At 43.9% G+C, this 22,163-nt stretch overlaps 1 protein-coding gene and 1 non-coding gene across 2 annotated transcripts in view; both read right to left on the bottom strand.

Moving 5' to 3' along the window:
* Tex14 (testis expressed 14, intercellular bridge forming factor) overlaps nucleotides 1–22,163 on the bottom strand; it is a 99,012-nt gene that overhangs the window by 46,273 nt on the left and 30,576 nt on the right. Inside the window, exons 2-9 of the mRNA XM_060388406.1 lie at nucleotides 18,222–18,336; nucleotides 13,366–13,531; nucleotides 12,100–12,236; nucleotides 8,802–8,883; nucleotides 6,779–6,909; nucleotides 5,617–5,730; nucleotides 3,545–3,668; nucleotides 2,004–2,182 (exon numbers count right to left, since the gene is read on the bottom strand). Coding sequence (XP_060244389.1) covers nucleotides 2,004–2,182; nucleotides 3,545–3,668; nucleotides 5,617–5,730; nucleotides 6,779–6,909; nucleotides 8,802–8,883; nucleotides 12,100–12,236; nucleotides 13,366–13,531; nucleotides 18,222–18,336 — 1,048 coding nt within the window. The remainder of the gene's footprint in view (nucleotides 1–2,003; nucleotides 2,183–3,544; nucleotides 3,669–5,616; nucleotides 5,731–6,778; nucleotides 6,910–8,801; nucleotides 8,884–12,099; nucleotides 12,237–13,365; nucleotides 13,532–18,221; nucleotides 18,337–22,163) is intronic.
* Nucleotides 20,086–20,300, bottom strand: LOC132655706 (small nucleolar RNA U3). Its single transcript, XR_009593490.1, has one exon. It is a non-coding gene; the product is annotated as a small nucleolar RNA U3 (small nucleolar RNA).

The following is a 22,163-nucleotide window of genomic DNA, read 5'->3' on the forward strand; positions in this document are numbered from 1 at the left end:
AGATTGGGGGTGGGAGGAGAAGGGCGTGGGAGAGACCAAAAAGGGTGGGGCTAAGAGATGGCTCAGTGGTTAAAAGTACATACTGCTCTTACAGAAGACCCAAGTTCAGTTCCTAGCACCCATGTTGGGTTGTTCATAACCATCTATAACTACAGATCCAAGGAGATCTGATACCACTGTCCTCTTCCAGCAGCTGCACACGTGTGCACATACACGTGTACACATGCACAGATACACATATACTTTAAGAATATTTTTAGAAAGAAAAGACAAGGGTGGTGAAATAAAGTATATACAAGGTATACTAGATACGGTAGATATGCTGAGCAGTGAAGACTGAAAGTGAGTTCAAATGACCAGGAGTGTCAAGAATAGTAAGCAAATGCCCATAATCCCAGCACTTGAGAGGCAGAGGTAAGAGGATCAAGGCCGTTCTTGGCTATATAAAGTGTGTAAGGCTAGCCTGGGATATTTGTTTGACACTCTGTATCAAAAAGGTAAATAAAACTAACCAGGAGAAAGTGGGTAAAGGCGACAGTGCAATGTTATCAGAGCCCTTCCTGGGAGGTGAGAACATTTTGGGGTTACTTCCATACTTCCCAAAAAATTGCCTGAACCTATTCTTGTAGGCAAGGAGCCCTTGAAAGGCTGTGTGTTTCCGTGTGTGTGTGCATGTGGTGGGATCAAAAGACAACTTTTATAACCAGGTGGTGATGGTGCACACCTTTAATCCTGGCACTAGGAAGTCAGAGGCAGGCAGATCTCTTGAGCTGAAGGCCAACATGGTCTACAGAGTGAGTTCCAGGACAACCAAGGCTCTGGTCCCAACCCTTAGTAGGAAACTAAGCCCAACTACCAGTGTTTGAACAAGGAACCCATGTTTTAAGTGTTTCTCCATGTGCTTGAGTCCCTTGAGGGCAGAGTGTGCACAGCAGAAGACACAGTCCAGAAGACTCACTGGTGTCCCTTACCTCTTCTAGAGCCAAGGCACCTTTCTGAGGCTCTATTCAATGAGAAGCTAACTGCACTCTGGTCAGGGCAAAGTTGTAAGCTGTGATGTACCCAACTTAGGTTATCCCCAAACCTGACTATGCACTCTCTCTGCTTTCTTTATTCCCTGACTAACAATGAAAAGAACACAATGGGCAACTGAGGCCTTAAGGGTGGCTGGCCACTGATGGGAGACATGTCTAACAAGACCCCTTTCAACACACATGACAGAATACAAAGTAAGAACATACAACTCAGCCCAGCATGGTAGTGCACACCTTTAATCTCAGCACTTGGGAAGCAGAGGCAGGAGGATCTCTGAGTTCAGGGCCAGCCTGGTCTACAAAACACAGTGAGTCCCAGGACGGGACGGCCAGGGCTACATAGAAAAATCCTATCTCAAAAAAAAATTATATTTATATTTCTGTGCTGATGGACACGTTTTCCCACCAATTATGAGTCCTGAACAGTCCTGTTGTGCTGAGTGGAAAATTTTCCGAGTGGATGGATAGAGGTTTTGATATACATGGTTCACATGAATGTTACAGGTTTATGAAAATGAGACTACCCTAAGCAGAAGTAACTTCCAAGCCAGTGTGGCAACACACACATGTAACAGCTCCTGAGAAGCTGAGGAAAGAGAACAGTGAATTCAAATCCACCTAGACTCCTTCGTAAGTTCTGAGGCCAGACTGAGCTATATACAATACTCCATCTTGGGGGGTGGGGCAGGAAAGGGACTGGTCAAAGGCCTCAGTGGTAAAGGGTCCTGACAGTAAGCCTGACGGCCTGAATTTGATTCTCAGGACCCACATGGTAGAAGGAAAGTTGCCTCCCACTACCCCCCCCACACACACAGTGTACAACAAGAGTCTATCTACAACCTTGGCAAACAGAGCTAGGCGTTTGGGAAATCTCTTTCTGAGTCCTGAACAGATAGATTTCAACACTGTAACCAAGCTCCCCCAGGGAGTGCCTCTTAGGAAAGACACTACGATGCAGGCTCTACCTACCTCTCCATCATGTATTCCAGGTTGGTCAGCCTTGCCTCTCCTGCAGAGACGATGTGGACGGCATAGGAGCTGAGGGAGCGATGGACAAACCCTCGGGAATGCAGGTATATCAAGGCATCAGCAATCTGGAGCAGCAAGTGCACAATCACTTCCATGTGCAACACTGGGAACTGGGACCGCTGCAAGCAAAGGAGAAAGTTCCAAAAACAAAGGAAAAGACCTCCTCCTGCCATTTCCAAAGCCTTTTCACTTGATTCTCACGGCTTCCCGGTATTCTCATTTAGCAGACAAGGAGCCCAAGTGTCAGTGAGGATAAGTGACTACTTCCACTGATCCAGGCCCCAGGCTCTAAACCTCAGCTCCTTTCCTACAGGTGAGCTGCTTTATATCATGAAAAATTGGAAGAACATACTCTAGACTTGGTATGTGCATTCCAGGTTAATGTGTAGAAACTGCCAGGAAGGTCCTTTCTCTCCCACCAGTAAAGAACTGAGGAGAAACACTCTCTGGAGGGTCTCTCTTCACTCCCAGCCAGGGTATTTAGAATAGGGGGTCACAGAGAAAGAGCTCCTAGAATCCATATCCCAGCCAAAGAACACTTAGCCACAAGACCTGTCAGTCATAGAAGAGTCCTCCATTGCAAGGAAATCTGAGAATGAAGTGGTGAGCCACCTATATAAGCAAACCAGTACAGAACACAAGTGAAATGTAGGGGAAAGGGCCTGTGGCCAAGGGCTCAGCTAGAATTGCAACAATATATTTCTGGCTCTGTTGAGCTATTAAAGGGCTGATTTAATAATAAATTAATTAATTAGCTAATTAATCAATTTTTAAAAAAAGGAGCAGGATTGAGAGGCCAGGAATTGTGTACCAGTAATCCCAGCACTTAGGTGGCTGAGAAGTAGGAAGGTGTTGAACTTGAGGCTAGTTAGTCTGGGTTACACAGTTAAAGCTTATCTCAAAACGAAACGAGGCCAACTAAATGGAGCAGCAGGTAAAATGGGTGTGATGTCTCATGATCTACAATGACCTGAGCTCAATTCCCCAGAACTCACAGAAAGAACCAGAGTAATGCTCTAATCTCCACACGCGTACGCACATACGCGCGCGCGCACACACACACACACACAGAGAGAGAGAGAAAGAGAGAGAGAGAGAGAGAAATTTGTTTAATGAAAGAAGGAAGATTGTATTAGGGCCAGTGAGATGGCTTGCTGCTAAGCCTGGTGACCTGAGTTCTATCCCTGAAACCCACAGTGGAAGGAGAACTCTCCTTCCAACAAGCTGTCCTCTGACATTTGGGGTAATGCACAGACAGACACATGAATCAGTCAAGAAAGCAAGGAAGCAATGTAAAAAACTTAAATCACATTAGCTCCAACACATGTGTATCAGTCTTATCTAGCATGTTACACCATATGCAATACAGGAAAAGGATTTACAGGGTTACCTTCCAAATGGGAACTCTGCAAAGACAGCAGGGAAGAGGGCAGAGATAATAGTATGGACAGCTGGGGGAAGTCTATAGAATGGCCATTTACTCGTTCATGGAGGACACTGAACAGTGTGCCGACTGTGATACGTTCATAAACCAGGCGGATTTCCTTTAGGTCCCGGGACAAACATACAGCCATCAGCTGCAGCAGGTTAGGATGTCGCAAATTGCTACAAAAGAGAAAAATCTTCAGAAGGCACAGGCATAGAAGAGCATGATAAAAACACAGGTTATATTCCTTCTTTTACGTCATTTGAACACATTCTAAATAAATCCCATTTATAGTCAGGCATGGCGGTGCAGCTGATAATCCCAGTAACTGGGAGATGGAGGCAGGAAGAGGTTCAAGCTCAAGGTTACCCTCTCCTACACAGTGAGATCAAGTGCAGCCTGGGCTACATGAGCTCTTATCTCAATAACAAACAACAAATAGAAAAACAAAAGCCAAAATACAATTTATATATAGCATTTTTCTTAGAAAATAAGATGGGTTCTGGAAAGGGAGACATCTGTTGGAAGATGATGAAGGTAGCTCAGTGGTTAAGAGCACAGGCTGTTCTTTCAGAGGACCAGGGTTTAATTCCCAGCACGCACATGACAGCTTACATCTGTCCATAACTCCAGTTCCAAGGCTCCTGACGGACACCCTTACACATGTTGACATACATGACAACAAAAACACCAATGAACATAAACTTATAAATTACATATTTTAAGAAGTTATCAATGGCAATAATAACAATGCTGACAAAACCTACAAAATACTGTGTGCTAGCTAGTCTTATGTCAACTTGACACAAAAGCTAGAATTATCTGAAAGAAGAGAACTTCAACTGAGAAGACAATGTCTCCATAAGATTAGATTGTAATGATTTTTTTTTTTTTTGAGACAGGGTTTCTCTGTGTAGCCTTGGTTGTCCGGGACTCACTTCATAGACCAGGCTGGCCTAGAACTCATAGTGATCTGCCTGCCTCTGCTTGGCAAAGTGCTGGAATTAAAGGTGCGTACCACTGTGCCTGGCTAGGCTTTTTCTTAACTAATGATTGATGGGGGAGGGCCCAGCCGATTGGGTGTCATTCCATGCCTGGGCTAGTGGTCCTGGGTGCTCAAAGAGGGCTGAGCAAGTCAGCGGAAGCGAGCCAGTAAGCAGCACCCTCCATGACGTCTGCATCAGCCTCTGTCTCCAGGTTCCTGCCCTGTTGACGTCCTATCCTGAACAGCAATATGGAAATATAAGCCAAATAAACCCTTTCTTCCCCAAACTTGTTTTTTGGTCATGGTGTTTGTCACAGCAATAGAAACCCTAACTAGGGCACTCTGCATCATCATCACAGAAATGCACCCTCCTACTCACTGTAGAAAAGAAGTAACCAATTAAAACAGGGATGTAGCTAAACGGTAGAGAGCTTTCCAAGAAAGGAGGCAGACATCAAGGAAATGTGTCCGAAGTCACATACCTACTCAGCCTCATGTCAAAGCACATGCCATGCCTACCTATATGTCTTTTTAGATTGTGTCAGCCATTCAGAGCAGCTTCTTCAAGAGTAAGGGTTTTGCCTGCCTAATGACACCTCTTACAGGGCTGAGTGACTTCTTCAGGAACTAGCTCAATCCATTTCAGCTCCTTGGTGGCCCTGGTATGAAATCATGAACCCAGTGTCTGACTCACCAAGACCTAAATGACCTGAACCTCAGAAAGTCTTGGGAACTGAGACTCATGGAAATATCCTTAGTAGTGGAGCTGTGGTTCTCAGATACCTGACCTCGTGGGCTGCTATGTTCTATAAAAGCAGGGCAGTCACTTGCTCTCTAGATGGGTACACGGTCCCAAATGGAGGCCCCAGAAAACAAACAAACAAACAAACAAAAAAAAGTTGGTCCTGAAGGCCTAGCCACCCAAACACATGAGTTACAGGACAGGTATCGGAACTGAGGCCCTTACCATCACAATCCATACTCCTCAGACTACTCACTAATCCCTCTGTTCCTTCAACAGCTTTTAGAAGTCAACTAAGTCCAGCACTCAGGACATGCTGAAACTAGGTGAGATGGGTATACCGCAGCCGGGTCTCTATCAACTTGGCCCTGCAGTGGGTCTTGTTCTTACTTCTCCTTACCTGCTGTGCTCCTGCTCAGCAATCAGCAAGTCAGCCAACCTTAGTCTGCTACAGTTAGGATGGCTGGGAAGGTTCAGCTCCTTCACCGTGACTCGGCTCCTGTTCCACACAAGGCTGAAAGAGCAGAAAAGAGTGAAAGGAGAGGGGCTGAGTGGCCACTGCTTCAGTGAACCAGTCTTCCTCCTACAGATCTGAAAAACTAGTTCACACAGAATCTCAGCTTCCCCTTAAGATTGGATCCTCCTTCCTACCACCTCCAGGTTCAAAAGAGAATTATGTGAGGAGGCAAAAGTCACATAACGATTCAAGGGAGCAAGTAATTTGATAAGGTTTTTGTACAGTGTGGCAAATGGATAGTGCTGTGGAGATCCAAATACAAGAGACTAGTTAAGAAGCCATAAGAATGGACAAGAGCCATAATGATGGGACAGACGTACGACCTGACAGCAAACGCACAGCACAGGCAGAAAAACAAGAGGGCAAAGGGGCCTTGTGGACCCAGCAGAGGCTTCTCAGATGCATGTTTCTTTGAAGAAGGAAAGAAGCACCCAAGGCCTAAAAGCCAGGACATCCTAGCCAGGACAACTCTTCTAACCCGCAGGGACTAGGTATCTGAGGACTGAGCACATCCAACAGGCTTCAGTCACATCCAAATCCTGTTCCTGTCACCATCCTTGGATTTGACTGAGAGCCACAGCCTGTTTCAGAGGCAAGACAATTGCCATCTTGCTGCCTCTAATCCTTTAGAAAGCAGAAGGATTAGCACACTGAAATGAGAAATTCCTCAAGAGCAGTTGTTCTCTGGATAGCAGATATTTGGTGGTATCTATTGACAATCTGCTTGTCACAACTGAGAGGGCCATGAACAGTTGCAAAAGGCACCAATGGACAGAGATCAGTCACATTCCTGAATATCCTACAATGCACAGGTCTGCCCACAAAGAATCATCTGGCCAAAGTTGTCCACAGTGAGAAACCCTAATTTATGGACATTATGAGTTGCTTCCTGTTTGAGAAAAAGTTACCAACACATGAGAGAGGGAGAAACCGTAATTTATGGACATTATGAGTTGCTTCCTGTTTGAGAAAAAGCTAGCAATACATAGGAAACCTCTCTTCCCCTGGGACTAATCCAAACTCCCACCGACCAGTTCCCACTTACTTGGTCATGACCATGTAGGGTCCACTGACGAAAGAGAAGGTAGGCTCATCATCAGCTTGAATCACTTCCTTTTCTCCAATTACTGGAAGAGATCCTGGGTAAGTGAGCTGCATTCCTGAAGTAAGATAAAACTGAAACCAAGAAACAGCTTCAAGTTGTGGGAAGAATAAAAGGAAAGCAAAAACCTACAGAATCTTTTCACTTGGCTTAGAGCTGCTACTTAATAAATATACCTATGGGGCTAGAGAGATGGCGTAGAGGTTAAGAGCACTGCCTGTTCTTCCAGAGGTCCTGAGTTCAATTCCCAGCAACCACATGGTGGCTCACAACTATATATAATGAGATCTGGTGCCCTCTTCTGCCCTGCAGATGTACTTGCAGAAAAAACATTGTGTACATAATAATTTAAAATAAATAAATAAATACACCTATGTACTATCTTTGTTGGTGGTGCTTGCTTGGTTAATTCTGCTGTTGTTTTGGTTTTTTTTCAGACAGGATTTCTCTGTGTAGCCTTGGCTGTTCTGGACTTGCTTTGTAGACCAGGCTGGCTTCCAACACAGAAATCTGCCTGCCTCTGCCTCCTAAATGCTGGGATTACAGGCATGTGCCACTATGCCCAGCTGATTGGTTGATTTTTGAGACATGGTCTCACTATGTAGCCAAGGCTGCCTAGAACTCACTATGTAGACCAGGCTCAAACTCAGAGATCAGCCCGCCTACCTTCCAAATGCTGGGATTAAAGGCGTACACCAACATGCCCCACTGTCCCACTTGTTTTTCAGATAAGATCTCAATATGTAGCTTACAGAGGCCTCAAATGCTTGATCTTCCTGCCTCTATGTCCTGGAACTACAGGAGTATGCCATTTCATGTAGCTTCTGGTATTTCTTTTTACAATACCTTATCCTTCTAAGGACAGAATTATCAGTATGAGCCTACATGATCCACAACTGCCTTTATATTATTTTGAATCCTGAAATATTCTTTCCCTTTTACTGAGTTGGTTCAGACAGAAGTCCAGCATATTGCTTGAAGTGACGTGACTGGGACTGAGTGGCTGTGGTAGTCAAAATGAGAATGGCCCCTCATAGGCTCATATATTTAAATGTTGGGTCCACAGTTAGTGGAACAGTTTGGGAAGGATTATGAGGTTCGGCCTTGTTGGGGAAGGTGTGTCACTGAGAGTGGAAACTTGCTCCTTTTCAAGTCTGCTCCTTATTCTCTGCCTCATTCTTGTGGATCAGACATAAGTTATCAGATATAATTCTCTCTTGGTAGAAAGACAGACTGGAAAAGCAAAGATCATTAATTACCCAGCAGTATTTGTCAGTGGGATCACTTCTACACACTTTATATCTTGCCAGAGTCATTCAAATAAATTTGCTACAGTGTTTACTATTTTTCAGTAAGTACAGGAGCACTAAGAAGTATCTTTCCTACAATGCAAAAGAGCAAAAAAGAAAAAAATACTCTGAGGATAGGAGGGAGGAATTAAGGGCTGATGTTGTACATAACCCAGAGATAAAGCATTTGCCTAGGATGCAAGAAGACCTAGATCTTTTAATTCTCAGGAAGGTCCCATGCATTCTCCTTTAACAGCGGCAGAAAGTTGTACCAGCTCATGGATTTGCTTCCTGATGACCTACCTTCCCACAGGTTTAGTGAATATACTTAAATGCTTTTAATGAACTGAAGAATGTTTTGAGGGCAAATATTATCGTTGGGATCCTCTATTCTGCCAGTTAAATAAAGAGGCCACTGGGAAATATGCTGGATGAATTATCTTTGCTTTTCCAGTATGTGGAAAAGAAAAAAAATCATTAGGTTTAGCTGAGCATGAGTGTGGCAGCTCATCCTTTAGTCCCAGCACCGGGGAGCTTAAGGCAGGGCTATCTCAAGCCTGAGATCCCTGCTCAAACTCCACCCCAAAAAATGCAAGAGTTGACTAAGGGGGAGAGATATGGTCATGTGATTCTCCAGGTAGAACAGCAACGCTTGGCTCTGAGTGGCAACATCTTACCTTCCCGAAGCCAAAGCTGTAGATGTTTTGGGCAGAAATGATTCCTGGTTTAAGCTGTCGATGAGGAGAACTACTTGGGCTTCTAGGAATATTTAGAGAGAGAAAAGTAAAAATTTATCATTCATATCCAAAGAAACAATACCAAGCCAAGTTTTCCAAAATGTGTAATTGTTACCATAGCTAGCCATCAACCTGACACAAACCTACAGTCACCTGGAAAACAGAAGCATCAACTAAAGACTTGTCCAGATCAGACTGGCCTGTGACCAGGTTTATGGATTATTTCTTAATCATTTCTAATTGATGTAGGATGGCCCAGCCCACTGTGGGTAGTGCCATTCACAGGCAAGTGGGCCTAGGCTGCATAAGACAAGTAGGTGAGCCAGTAGGTGGCAGGGAGGCAGAAGCAAGCAGATTTCTGAGTTCGAGGTCAGCCTGGTGTACAAAGCCAGTTCCAGGACAGCCAGGACTAAACAGAAAGACCCTATCTTGAAAAAACAAACAAGACAACAAGAAACAAAAACCCAACTGAGGCAGATATCTTCACTACTTGGCTTTTGTGTGTGTGACAAAGTCTTTTTATGCAGCTCATGCCGGACTGTAATGAAATCTACCCCTCCTCATGTGCTGGTACTGAGTAATACAGGATATAATGGATAATTATGTGTAGTTAGTTTGGTAGATTAAAAGTGAACTCAGAAGAAAACTTAAAGACAATTTGAAAAAAAACGAATAGGAAATTGAAGAATTCTGCAACTTCATTGGAGGAGACAGATAAGAGGAGAAAAGAAAGATATTTTTTAATGTGTTTTCTCTGCTTTAGAAAGGATATTGTGGGCTATGGACCGTGCTAGAGAAAGCTGGCATAGATGTGTGTTATGTTCAATAGGGTGCCAGAGAAGCACCTGGCTGCAAATAGCCCTTTTTAGTCCCTTCCTCCCTGCTTAGCAGCCTACAAGGACTACAGCTGTGCACCACCAGGCCAAGCTTGTTTAAGAGTATTATCTTTTGCCAGGCAAAGTGTTCAGGTCCATAATCCTAACCCTTAGGAAACTGAGACAAGTGAATTGCCATGGGTTGGAGACCAGAATAAGCTGAGAGAAAGACCCTGACTTAAAAAAAAAAAAAAAAAAAGAAGAAGAAGTAGAACCAAAACGTTGATTTTGTTGTTGTTATTATTATTCTTTTTGAGATAGGGTGTAGCCTTGGCTGTCCTGGAACTCAGAGATCTGCTTGCCTCTGCCTCTTAAGTGCTAGGATTAAAGGTGTGCACCCAGCTGAGTCCTATCTTATATTATTAGTAGTAGTAATAGTAGCAGCAGTAGTATTAGTATATTACTACTACTACTACTACAGAGGGGTACCTTAAAAATCCTGGGGTCACGTATGTTAGTGTATGCCTGTAATCCCAACACCCAAGAGGCTAAAATGAGAGACTCATGACGAGTCAGAATTTGTAATCTGAACACTTTTGAGATAGAAGCAGAAGGATTCAAAAGTTCAAAGTCATCTTTGGCCACACAGTGAGTTAAACCAGCCAGGGCTTTATGAGACCCTGTCACAAAAAAGGAAAAAAAAAAAAAAAAAAACAATCAAAAAACCTTCAGGCAATTGAGAGTGGTGGCACACAGCTGCAATTTCAGCGTTAGGAAGGCTGAGGCAAGAAAACCAGCTGTCCTCAACTCCGAGATCTGCCTGCCTCTGCTTCCCAAGTGCTGAAGCCATCCTGGGCTATCGTTCAAGGCCAGCAGTAGTACATGTCTATTAACCCCAGCATTTGTGAGGTACAAAAGATACAGAGTTCAAAGCCATCGTTTGCCACATAGCACCCTGGAGGCCAAGCTGAGCTATCTCGGGGAAGAGGGAGCGACAAAGGAGCGTGGTCATTGCCAGGCAGTGGTGGCGCACAGGAGCAGCAGCCAGCGCTAAGGTGGACGGCTCTGTTTCCTTCCTTCCTACAGCCACACTGAAAAATTACCGAATTACTGTTTATTATCTTAGCACAGGGGCCATCATAATTTCCCAACGTTAGTATATGTATGGCCACATGAACATGATTAATTGGCTTTTATTATGGGAATGAAGATGTGTAATAGACACCCTCTGTGGAAGGACCTAGGATTCTCGACTCCTCACATGTCATTTCAGGTTGCTCTGTTTACTCAGTATTATATTGCAGAAATAAAGGAATTGGTTTCATGGACAGAGGAAAAATGGCTCAACAGGTAAAGGTGCTTGCCACTAACCTCATGACCGGAGTTTGATCTCAAGAGACCCACGTGGTGAAGAGAGAACTGACCTCCACAAGCAGTCCTTTGATCTCTATACATGCATGATGGCATGTGCATGAACGGGTGTACAGCAGAACAAGTGCACACATGCATACACAATAACATATTTAAAAAAATAAAACGAGCCACCTCCAAAGTAACATCTACCAGGACTTCTACCCCCATCTCTCTTGGATCACTGGTTCTGAGGAAACTGAAGGGACATTCAAGCAGCCCAGCACCAGTCATGTTAGAGTTCCATTTTGAACTGACGCTCCACTCAGCCAAGCCTTCAGATGATAACACCCCTGAACCCATTCTGAGATTCCTAAACCACAGAAACTGCATGAGATAAGAGATACTTAGTGCTTGTTACTTGCTACTTGACACTTGTTAAGTTTGAGAGGTAATTATCATGCATCAGTTGATAGAAATACAGATGGTCTGAGTTGAAAAGTATCACAAAGCTTATCTTCTACAACTTTTTCATCTTACAAATAGAAAAACATACAGCCCAAGAAGGCCAGAGAACATCAGCAAGGACTAGATGTAAACGCTACTCCTCCAGTCACTGCTCTTCCGCAGCCTACTCTCAAACCCGCAAACCATCTGCACACTAGGCTCCCATAAGCTTAGTTTTACTGGAAACAGCACCAGTGTCATGCATGCAATGAATGCTTCAGCACTTTCAACTCAAACGGAAGGAAAATTCCTCTGCCGCTAGGCGTGGTGACGTGCACCTTTAACCTCTCACTCAGAAGACAGACTGATTTCCGAGATTGTAGCTGGCTTGATCTGCAGAGTGAATTCCAAGACAGTTGGGTATGTACAGAGATTGTGTCTCAAACAAAAGAAGGACGGCAGAAGAGGAAGACGTGAATATCATTCTGCTCTTGGAACTACTATAGGTCCTATCTCCTTAGCAATTTAGTGATGGGCTTTCCCTTCCCTGCTTCAACCTGTTACGCTGCTAAAGAACCACAAGGCTCCTACCAGGAAGGCTGAAGTGGTTCAAAGCTGGTGCTCACCCCTGAATGAGGCTACCAAACCACGGTGGACTACAGATGAGCCGCAGAGGAGAGTCTATCTTCTTCAAGAGGTCATAGGAGAAGCCCTGGATGATAGCCTTCATATGTGAAGTACAGCGCTGCATGAACTCTACCATCTGTAACACAGAACAAAGACAAACAGTGCTGATAACATCAGAGAAATGGAGGCTTGAACATGCAGGTGAATGGTTTGAGTAGCTGAAAGCTCTCAACAGGAAAATTGCTGAGAAGGAAAAAAACCAAGGTGATTGTTCTAAAGACATGGAATGTTTACATGGAGAGAACCTGTCAACCTATTTCCTCCAATTCTTCCCTCAGTGGATGAGAAAGCTGGGACAGTGGAATGAAAACCAGAGGCAAGGAGACAGGGACTACACTTAGAAGCTCTGGCACTCGGCATGCTGTTTTGTTTTGTGTGCCATGTTTAGTCCTCATTTAAACATATCACAGGACTAAGGAGGTAGCTTAGTTGTTAAAGTATATGCCATGTAAGGATGAGGACCTGAGTTCAGATTCCCAGAACCCACATAAAAGGCTGGGCAGTGTGGCACATGCTTGTAGCTCCGGTGTTGGGGGTGGAAGGCATCAGGGGATGGGAGTCAGTGAGACTGTAGAAGCTCTTTGGTCAGGCCTACCAGCCTGGTTCAGTGAAAGATCCTGTCTCAAAAAATAAAGATGAAGGGGCTAAAGAAATGGCTAAGTGATTAAAAGTACTTCCTGCTTACACTTCCAGAGAACCTAGATTTGATTTCCAGCACCCACATTGCAGAACCAACTCCTGAAAGTTGTCCTCTGATCTCCACATTCACACCAAGGCATGCACACACATCATAAACACACAACAGACACTAAAAATAAGGAAAACAAAAAAAACATACAAGCAAACAAACAAACAAACAAAAAAAAAAAAACAGAGATAGCTCACCGGTTAAGAGCACTGGCTTCTCTTCCAGAGGACCTGGGGTTTAATTCCCAGCACCTATATGGCAGCTCATAACTGCCTGTTACTCTAGTTTCACAAGACCTGGCATCCTCAAATAAATCAATCCTTTAATAAACTGATGTTGAGTGACTAAGCAAAGACACATGATATCACATCTATCTCTGGCCACCACAAGCACCTAACTTGCTTCAAATCAGGTCTCTGTCCAATTTCAATGCTAAGGCTACTATAAAGTTTGTTCTGCTCCCAGGGATCTCACATTCCCCTACTGGACATGGCTAGATAAGGAGGCCCACTCTTACCTGAGTGCTACGATCCTTCCCTGCTGCCAAGGCCCAGGCCTGAGGGTTTCGACCCTTGTCATCATGGAGTCGCAGGTCACCCCCTGCATCCAGCAGTTTACTGAGGATCCACTGGCTGCCTGAGAAAGCTGCTGCATGAACAGGAGTGCTCCCATCAAAACAGCGACTAGGGACAAAGAAATACAGTGAGTGTCCACGACAACCTTCTTCCTTTCACTGAGGAGAATTTAGTGTTACAAGGTCTTCCAGTCACTAACACAGATTTTAGGGGTGAAGGGTACAATATTGTTTGTGAGAATACCTAACTGTGACAGCAAGCTCTTCACACACGTCCCTTCATCTCAACCTTGTAAAAAGATGAAGAATCAAAAGGGCTTCACAATCAAGTGCGGAGACTGCCTGAGGTCTGGCGCACATTACTGGCCCCCAAAATCTGGTTACTGCCTACCCTTGTTTTGTAACCCTGCCCAAGACAAGCATGATCACTTGATTAAACGGCCTATACCTGGGCAGGGCATAACGGAGTAGGTGTGGCTAAGGTTCCTGAGCTTTTGGGTTCAAGAGAGAATCACAGAAAACAGACAGATAGGAAGAGAGGAGGAAGGAGAACACCACTATGGGTTAGTGTGGAGAAAAAAAGCCACATGGGCAAGGAGGAAGGACTCCGAGGATGGCATGGATGGAGAAAAGGCCCAGATGAAGAATATAAGCAAGTATTTATAAGATTATGGATAGAAGATAGTTTAGATAAAGACGATTAAGGCGATGGTACTGGATGGAGGCTGAGAGGTGAATGGTGAGGTAGAAATATCTGCCCGGACCAAGGTAAAATAAGGCAATTATAAACTCTAACAGGTGTCTGTGTCTCATTATTTGTGATAGCAGGTTAGATAATAACACCACAATAATCACAGGGTTAATAATAAACAAATTATAGCTTAACAATAATTTTTTTTAAATTTACAACAACAGCCATGTAGGGATCTGAACCTGTGTTCTTCCCCTACTGCCCCTGGGAATGGCCTGACTGAAATCTTTCCTTCATGTCTACACTATCTCGGTTCAGGCTGGTTAGGACAAGTGTTCTGCTAGCCACACGAGTTCAGCAACAGAGTCCAAGAGAACTTTGGCATCACCAACCCAGCCAAGGATGTGCTCCTCAAAAACTGTACCAGCGCCAAAAACTAATGAAGGCATGAAAGACAGCCATCACTGTGCTCATGACAAAGGTGCAACGGAGAGACAGTGCCATGGTTTCTAATAGGGTGCACATCGGAATCACCTGGGAGACCTCTCTCCCCTTAACTGAAAAGAAAACAAACCAAGGTTTTCTCTTAATGAGAAAAGGAAGCAAAAAAGGTGATGAAGAAGGAGAAAAGGAGACTATTTAACAGCCAGGCTCAGTGGTCCCAGCACTCAGGGAGACAGAGGCAGGCAAATCTCGGAGGCCAACCTGGTCTACTAAAGCAAGTCCAGGACAGCCAAGACTATACAGAGAAACCCTGTCTCAAAAAACAAAAACAAAACAAATTAACAGGAAAAAAAAAAAAACAAAAAACAAAAACACCTTCCAACTTGTTTCCTTTTCCTTGCTCAGAAGCAATTACAAGTTCTGTATTCTAGAAATTTTCTCTGTGTACACACATCTGAATAAAATATGTCATTTGAGGCTGAAGAGACAGCTCAATAGTTAAGAATGCATGTTGATCCTACAGAGAATTTGGGTTCAATTCCCAGTACTCACATAGTAACTCATAACCATCTAGAACTACAGTTTCAGGAGGAACTGACATTTTCTAACTGCCACAGGCACTAGGCATGAAAGCGACAGGCAAAACATTCATAAAATTGAAAAAAAAAAAAATTAAGCCGAGCGTGGTAGCACACAGAGGCAGGTGAATCTCTCTGAGTTTGAGGCCAGCCTGGTCTGCAAAGTGAGTCCAGGACAACCAGGGCTACAGAGAGAAACCCTGTCTTGAAAAACCAAACAACAAAAAAAAGAAAGTTTATATGTGTTTGTTATACAAACCATTGTACTTATGCTGGGAAACTTCCACATGAGAAAATACAAGCTACTGAACATTTCTTTCCAACATCTATATAGAATTCCAATATAATTTAATTACTGAGGCATTGAGATGTCTATCAAAATTTGAGTCTTAGAAGTACAGTGTGACATATACCCAAAACTCCAGCACTTGAAAGGTGGAGGCAGGAAAGTCATGAGTTCAAAGTCGGTCTGGTCTATGAAAACCCTACCTCAAAACAGCGTGTGCACAAACACACACATACACACACGGGCAAGTGCACCACGCACATGGGGGAGGGGGGGCTGGGGGCGGCTCAACAGTTATGAATATTTGCTGCTCTTCTGGAGGAGCTGGATTCAGTTCCCAGAACCCACACTGGATATCTTGTAACTACAGTTTACATGTGGCATACACATAAAATCTTAAAAAATCATTTAGACTAACCTGAACTGACAAGTCAGAATCTGCAAACGTGGGACCTATGAATGTGTGCTTATAAGTTCCTCGAGTGATGCTAATGAGGCTGTAGAAGCCCAGGAATCTGGGTGTCATCAGTGGTTCTGTGTAATGCTTATTCCTAATCAAATCTATTTGTTCTAATTATTCTTCCTACAAGTGGTAGGAAAGCTGAGTGACCACCTGACCTTGTTTCACTCTACCTGTTGTTTAGTTTAGCAGTATTAAAGTAAGGTTTGACAGGATGCTTTTCTTCTACTAGGATTATTTTTAGGGTTCTGGCCCTTGGGGCTGTAATGACTTACAAGTTTTACTTCCAGGTTTCACTAGTCACTACAGTTCTTATGTATCTGAACGTCTTCTGTTTCTTTGTCTTTTTTGGAGCTGGAACTCCATGATAGACACTTACCTAGTCAGTACAAGGAACCACAAAACATTCAAGTTATTTTACATGTTCATGGATTTATAAATACATCTTTAAAAGATTTCTTCATTTTCTTCTTCTCCTTCCTCCTCCTTTATACAGGTTTCTCTATTTAGCCCTGGCTATCCTGGAACTTGCTGTGAGAACCATGAAAGTACCTGGTTTATTCCCTGTCAAAAATTATAGCGCAGGTGAAAAAGTGTTCAACCCAGAAAGAGACAAGTGCTTCATAAAGGGACATTCGCATGCTGCTAATTCATTGCATTGCTGCTCTTCCATACTAAAATTTGTACCAAATATTGAACTGAAATTCTTTTCATTCCCAACTATAAAAGTCAGGCAAAAGTCACTTTCTGAAAAACTGATATAAAGTACACATTTGTGGGTATTTTGAATTGTTTGAGCAAATGGAGTACATAATATAAATTATAAACCAGGGAATAGAAATAGGCCAACAGTGATAGTTACTAGTAATGACTCATTATTCTCACATAATTATTTCATAGACTAAAACAATTGCTTAAAAAAACAATTTTATTAGTTAAAACATTTCAAAATAGGTATATAACAATTTACTGATAAAAATTACTCAAGTTTCTTTATCAAACAAAGGATAGAAGCACACCTTAAAGACTAGGCTCAACCCTCTCACCTGAAAAGAAATCTGGCCACACACAGTAGTGCATGCTTTCCATCCCAGCATCTGGGCTAGCTGGGGTTACACCATGGGCCTGCCTCAAAAACCAACCAACCAAACAAACACACAAAGAAAAGAAAACAGTGTTTCTGCCGGTTTTAACAAGCTGCAGCAGTAGTGTCTCCTCACAAAGGCTTTTTGGTTTGTTTGTTTGTTTGTTTGTTTTTGGACAGGGGTTATGGAGACGGTGTTTCTCTGTGTATCCTTGGCTGTCCTGGACTCTATTTGTAGACTAGGCTGCCCTCCAACTCACAGACAGCCACCTGCCTCTGCCTCCCAAGTACTGGGATTACAGGCATGCATCACCATGCCCATCTTCCTTACAAAGCCTTAAGGACCCTGAAAATGAGCTGGATATGGTAGCACACATCTTCAGTCCCAGCACTGGGAGGCAGAAACTCAGTAACACGGCAAGTTCCAGGACAGCAAGGAGTTATATATAGAGAGAACTTAACTCAAAAAAAGACGGAAAAAACTGAAAATGTCAACAATATTATAATGTGAAAAGCATTCCATAAATATTTAATTAAAATTTAATTGCAACTAGTTCTATGAAATTAATGAGGGGCTGGAGAGATGGCTCAGAGGTTAAAAGCACAGGCTGTTCTTCCAAAGGTCCTGAGTTCAATTCCCAGCAACCACATGGTGGCTCACAACCATCTACAGTGAGATCTGGTGCCTTCTTCTGGCATGCAGACACACATGTAGGCAGAATACTGTATAAATAATAAATAAATCCTTAAAAAAAAAAAAAGAACTTAATGAAACCTGGTAAAATTAAGAAATTGCACGTAACTTTTTTTAAACAAATGTCTATAATTCCAAAGCTCGGGAAGAGTAGAGATTCTAGCCCAGCCTTAGCTATACCAGACCCTGTTTGCACACAGTCAGCCTAGAAAGATGGCTCAACAGGTAATTTGCTCCTAAGCTTGACCACTTGAGTTTGACAGCCCACTCCCAGGTCCAACATGGTAGAGGAAGAGAAGTGAGTCTCCCGAGGTGTCCTCTAATCTACACTCACATGTACACTGACACACTTGAGAATAAAATGTAAAAAACATTTTTTTAAACTAGCACCCTTCTAGAGCCTGGCATAGCAACTGGCACCTGTAACCCCAGCACTCTGAAGGCTGAGAAGAGGTGTTAAGGGACGCCAGGGATAAGCAGTGAATTTCACAAAGCACAAGATGCAAGAAAAAGAATGTTTTAAGCATGTTCTGTTTTTAGAAGCTGATATTCTTGTACTTACTGATTTGGATCTGAGCCGTACTCCACCAGAGCATCAACTAACTTCACATGGCCCAATAACGCTGCAACAAAAAGGGCAGACTGTCCCAGACTGTTAACTGCATCGATACAGATTCCTAGAAAGCAAAACAGACCAGTGTAAATATCATCACCCTTCGATGGAACCGGGAAACTAGTGAAATACTGGGAGAAACTGTTTTTGTGTTTTTAGATTTTGAAAAAAATTACACACTGTATATGTGGGTAGGTGGGTGGGTGCATGAGGAGGCCAGAAGATGACACCCCATTCCCAGGAGCTGGAGTTACAGGAGGCTGACCTAGGAACCAAACTCCCAACCTTCTGCCCATGTGCTTTTGACTTCTGAAACAGAACTCATAGTCCAGACCAACCGGAAACTCCTGATCCACCTGCTTCCATCTCCCAAGTGCTGGAATTACATACCTGCCTGTGTCACACATTGCATTGGGAGAAATCCCTGATTTTCCTCTTATTTACATAATTTCCTTAAGTGATTATTTAATTAATTTTATTTAAATAAATTAAAATTAATTTGCTTAACTAATTTTAGTTAAGTAATTTAAGCATTATGGGGGCTAGAGGGATCGCTTAGTGGTTAACTGCCTGCTTTTCCAGTGGGTATCAACCCTTTTGGCCTCGTAAGAAACTGCATCCACATGGTACACAGACATAAATGCAGGCATAAAATAAAATAAAGCATTAAAAAACAAAAAAAGACATGGGAGTGGTTGGAGAGTTGTCTCAGAGGTTAAGAGCACTGGCTGCTCTTCTAGAGGTTTAACCATCTATAGTGAGATCTGGTGCCCTCTTCTAGAGTCCAGGTGTACATGCAAGCAGAATACTGTGTACATAATAAATATATATGTGTTTATGTGTCCAGGATGGCCTAGAATTTAAGATTGCCCTGCCTCAACCTACAAAGTAACTAGAAGTGAGAAGTGAGAACCTTTCATAGGCAGGAGGATTTCTGCAAGTTCTAGACTAGCTTGATCTACATACTAGGATTCAAGTGACCCTCCCTCCTCAGTTTCTTTAATGCCGGGAATTTAGATGCCTCTCACTAAGGCTTTTTAAGTGCTGAGGCTTTTGAACCCAGGGGTCTTCACCATCAGTGCTCTGCTACTGAGATGCATCTCCAGACCAGCTTATGGTCATTTTTTAAAAGCCTAGGCCTGCCTTTAATTCACTACATGTAGGTGCGAATGACTTTGAACTCCTGATCCTTGGGCTTTTACTTTCCAAGTGCTAAGATTACAGGGGAGGCCTGCCACACTAGTTTTCCGGTATGTAATGGCTTTGTGCCAAATCCCCAGCCCTAGTGACAATGCCATAATGTAACAATGACTTTGCGTAACATCAACTAATAAAGACAAGCCAGGCAAGGTGTCAAATGTATTTATTATAATCTGAGCACTCAGATCTATTCTTGTCAGGAACGACAAGAGAATGAATATCGAAAGTCGTTTAAACACAAAATATTCTTCCTGTAAATTCTACTAAAACTGTGAAGGTTTGGAACTATTAACTTTATTTCCAGAACGCGCTTAATACAGAACTTAATTACAGAAATTGTCCATGGACGAGTGACCAACTAACAGCTGCCTTTCCTGTCCTCAGAAACAATATGCAGCGCGCACAGACACAACGTGCTCATGCTTTGACCAATGCCCCGGAGGCAGCCAGAGCTACAGAGCAAACGCCCTCTCGTGAGCGGGGATTACAAAAGAGAAAAAGACACGCACAAACATGAAAAAGCCAGGAAACGAGCAGCAGGTCGCAAAGGACCTCCCAGAAAGAAGGGGCAAACGGCTTGCTAACTTTAGGCACCATGGGAAAAAGACCGAGGTCCACTCAGACTGCGCTCCCTCCCTCTCACTCTCCCGAGGGAGAGAAGAACGATCATCAATGGCAAGAGGCAGCTGCAGACAAGCAGCACCTAGAGCCGGCTTCACGCTCAGGAGGGAACACTACGTCTCGTCCTCGTGGGCTCGGGTGCTCTACACAGTCAGAGAAACTTCTCTAGTAACGAACTATAGAAATGATCCCTGAAAGTATAGTCTTAGCTTCACGGCGCGCCCGTCGCCGCACTGCACCAACACACACCACTTCTACCTCACGGCGACTTACGCCGAGCGGCCCCAAGCCTTCCCTCTCGCCGCCGCCACCGCACGCGGCGTCGGCCCCCAGCCTAGTGCCAACGTCCCCGACCAAACCCTCACGCTACCACGTCCACCGGGCACTTCCAGCCGCTACGATGTGCCAAGACCCGCAAACTGGCACTGTCATTAGCATACGATCGCTCAACAGCCAATCGACGGACGGCTACCTACAGTCCCGCCCACTGACGCCCACGTACGCACGCGCACTCCGACACGCGGACCCGCCGCCCGGGAGCGCGCCTCCCTGGGGGCGCAGGCCTCTCCGTGCCAGCCGCGCGCCTGGCGCCCTACGCTGCCCCAAAGCAAGAAGCCCGGCGGAGCCCAACGCAGGTTCACACTCTGGCCCAAGACAGAGGCCTTTCGTGAGGAAGGGACCAAAACATACATGGGGGGGTGGGGGGGCTGTTTTCTTTTAACGGCAGATCTAGGACGGCACACTACTTTGAATTGCACACTCTTCGCCTTTCCCCTAGAGCTGAGGACTGAACCCAGGGCCTTGCGCTTGCTATACCATTGAGCTAAATCCACACCCCAAATTACACACTCTTAAATAAAAAAGGGGGGGAAAGTTCTGTTGTTATTTGGGACAGTGTTTCCCGATGTAGCTGGCCTAAAACTTGCTATGTAGTCTAGGCTGGCTTCAAATTTAACTGATCTAAATGCCTCTGCCTTCTGAATGCTGGGATTGCAAGAGAATACCACCAAGTCTGACCTGCGTTTGTCTGTTATTTGCTTTTAAGACAGGATCTCACTGTGTCCTGCGCTAGACTGGAACTCTTATGTAGACCAGGCCTTGATTTCAGAAAAATCTGCCTAGTGCTGTGATTAAAGGAATGTGCCAAAATGCCCAGGGTGGCCTCTAATAAATACCATCCTGTGACCAAAGTACCAGAAGTACAACTGGGCTTGATGGCACACTTGGGAGGCCAAGAATTGCCCTGATTGAATGCCAGCTATGGCTATATGTGTGTCTGATACTGCCTACAAAAAAAGAAAAAAAGCACTAGTTGTTAAGAATCAGACTAACTTTGTAACCTGTTTCTTTAATTGCCTTGTAACTTATATTTTCAAGTTTTAGGCCCATGTTAATGAAAGCCTCTTAGTGCTTCCCCAGAGAACCGAGGAATGTAGAGGAATGTAAAAGTTCCTGACATGAGCCATCTGTGAGGACAGAGATAAGGAAGAGAACAGGCAGAGATCTCTACTAAATGGAGAGAAAATCACCGGCTGGTGCCTGTGAGATGAGCTTTGTTTGGAAACTGAGCCAAATGGCCCCAATCCTTCTCCTGAATAGCTCCTGACCTTTGATCCAACGCCTGTAACCCCCCACTCCTCAGAACAGACACGGGATGAGTTAATCACTCTCCCACCTTTAACTGTGACTATATCTCATATGGCAGGAAATTCCAAACTGACTTGAAGATCAGATATTTATGACAGGGCTGACCAGAACCAACCAATTATTTTTAAAGTTAAATACCTCATCCAATCATGAATTGCCAAGAAGGCAACCCCTGGAATTTCCCGCGCCTTGTCTTTTAAAAACCTAAGGTCTTTGTCTCCCGGTGCAACTCCTTGCTGACCAGCAGGGGTGACCCCATTGCACAATGGTCAAAATAAACAAACCTCTTTCGATTTTGCATTGATGATTTGTTTCCTGGGTTCTCTTCATACCTTCTTTTTTTTTTTAAGACTTATTTATTTTATGTATATGAGTATTCTATCTGCATTTACACCTGCCAGAAGAGGGAATCAGTTCACATTA

This window comes from Meriones unguiculatus, chromosome 7, assembly GCF_030254825.1.
Source record: "Meriones unguiculatus strain TT.TT164.6M chromosome 7, Bangor_MerUng_6.1, whole genome shotgun sequence".
In the NCBI taxonomy this organism is placed as follows: Eukaryota; Metazoa; Chordata; class Mammalia; order Rodentia; family Muridae; genus Meriones; species Meriones unguiculatus.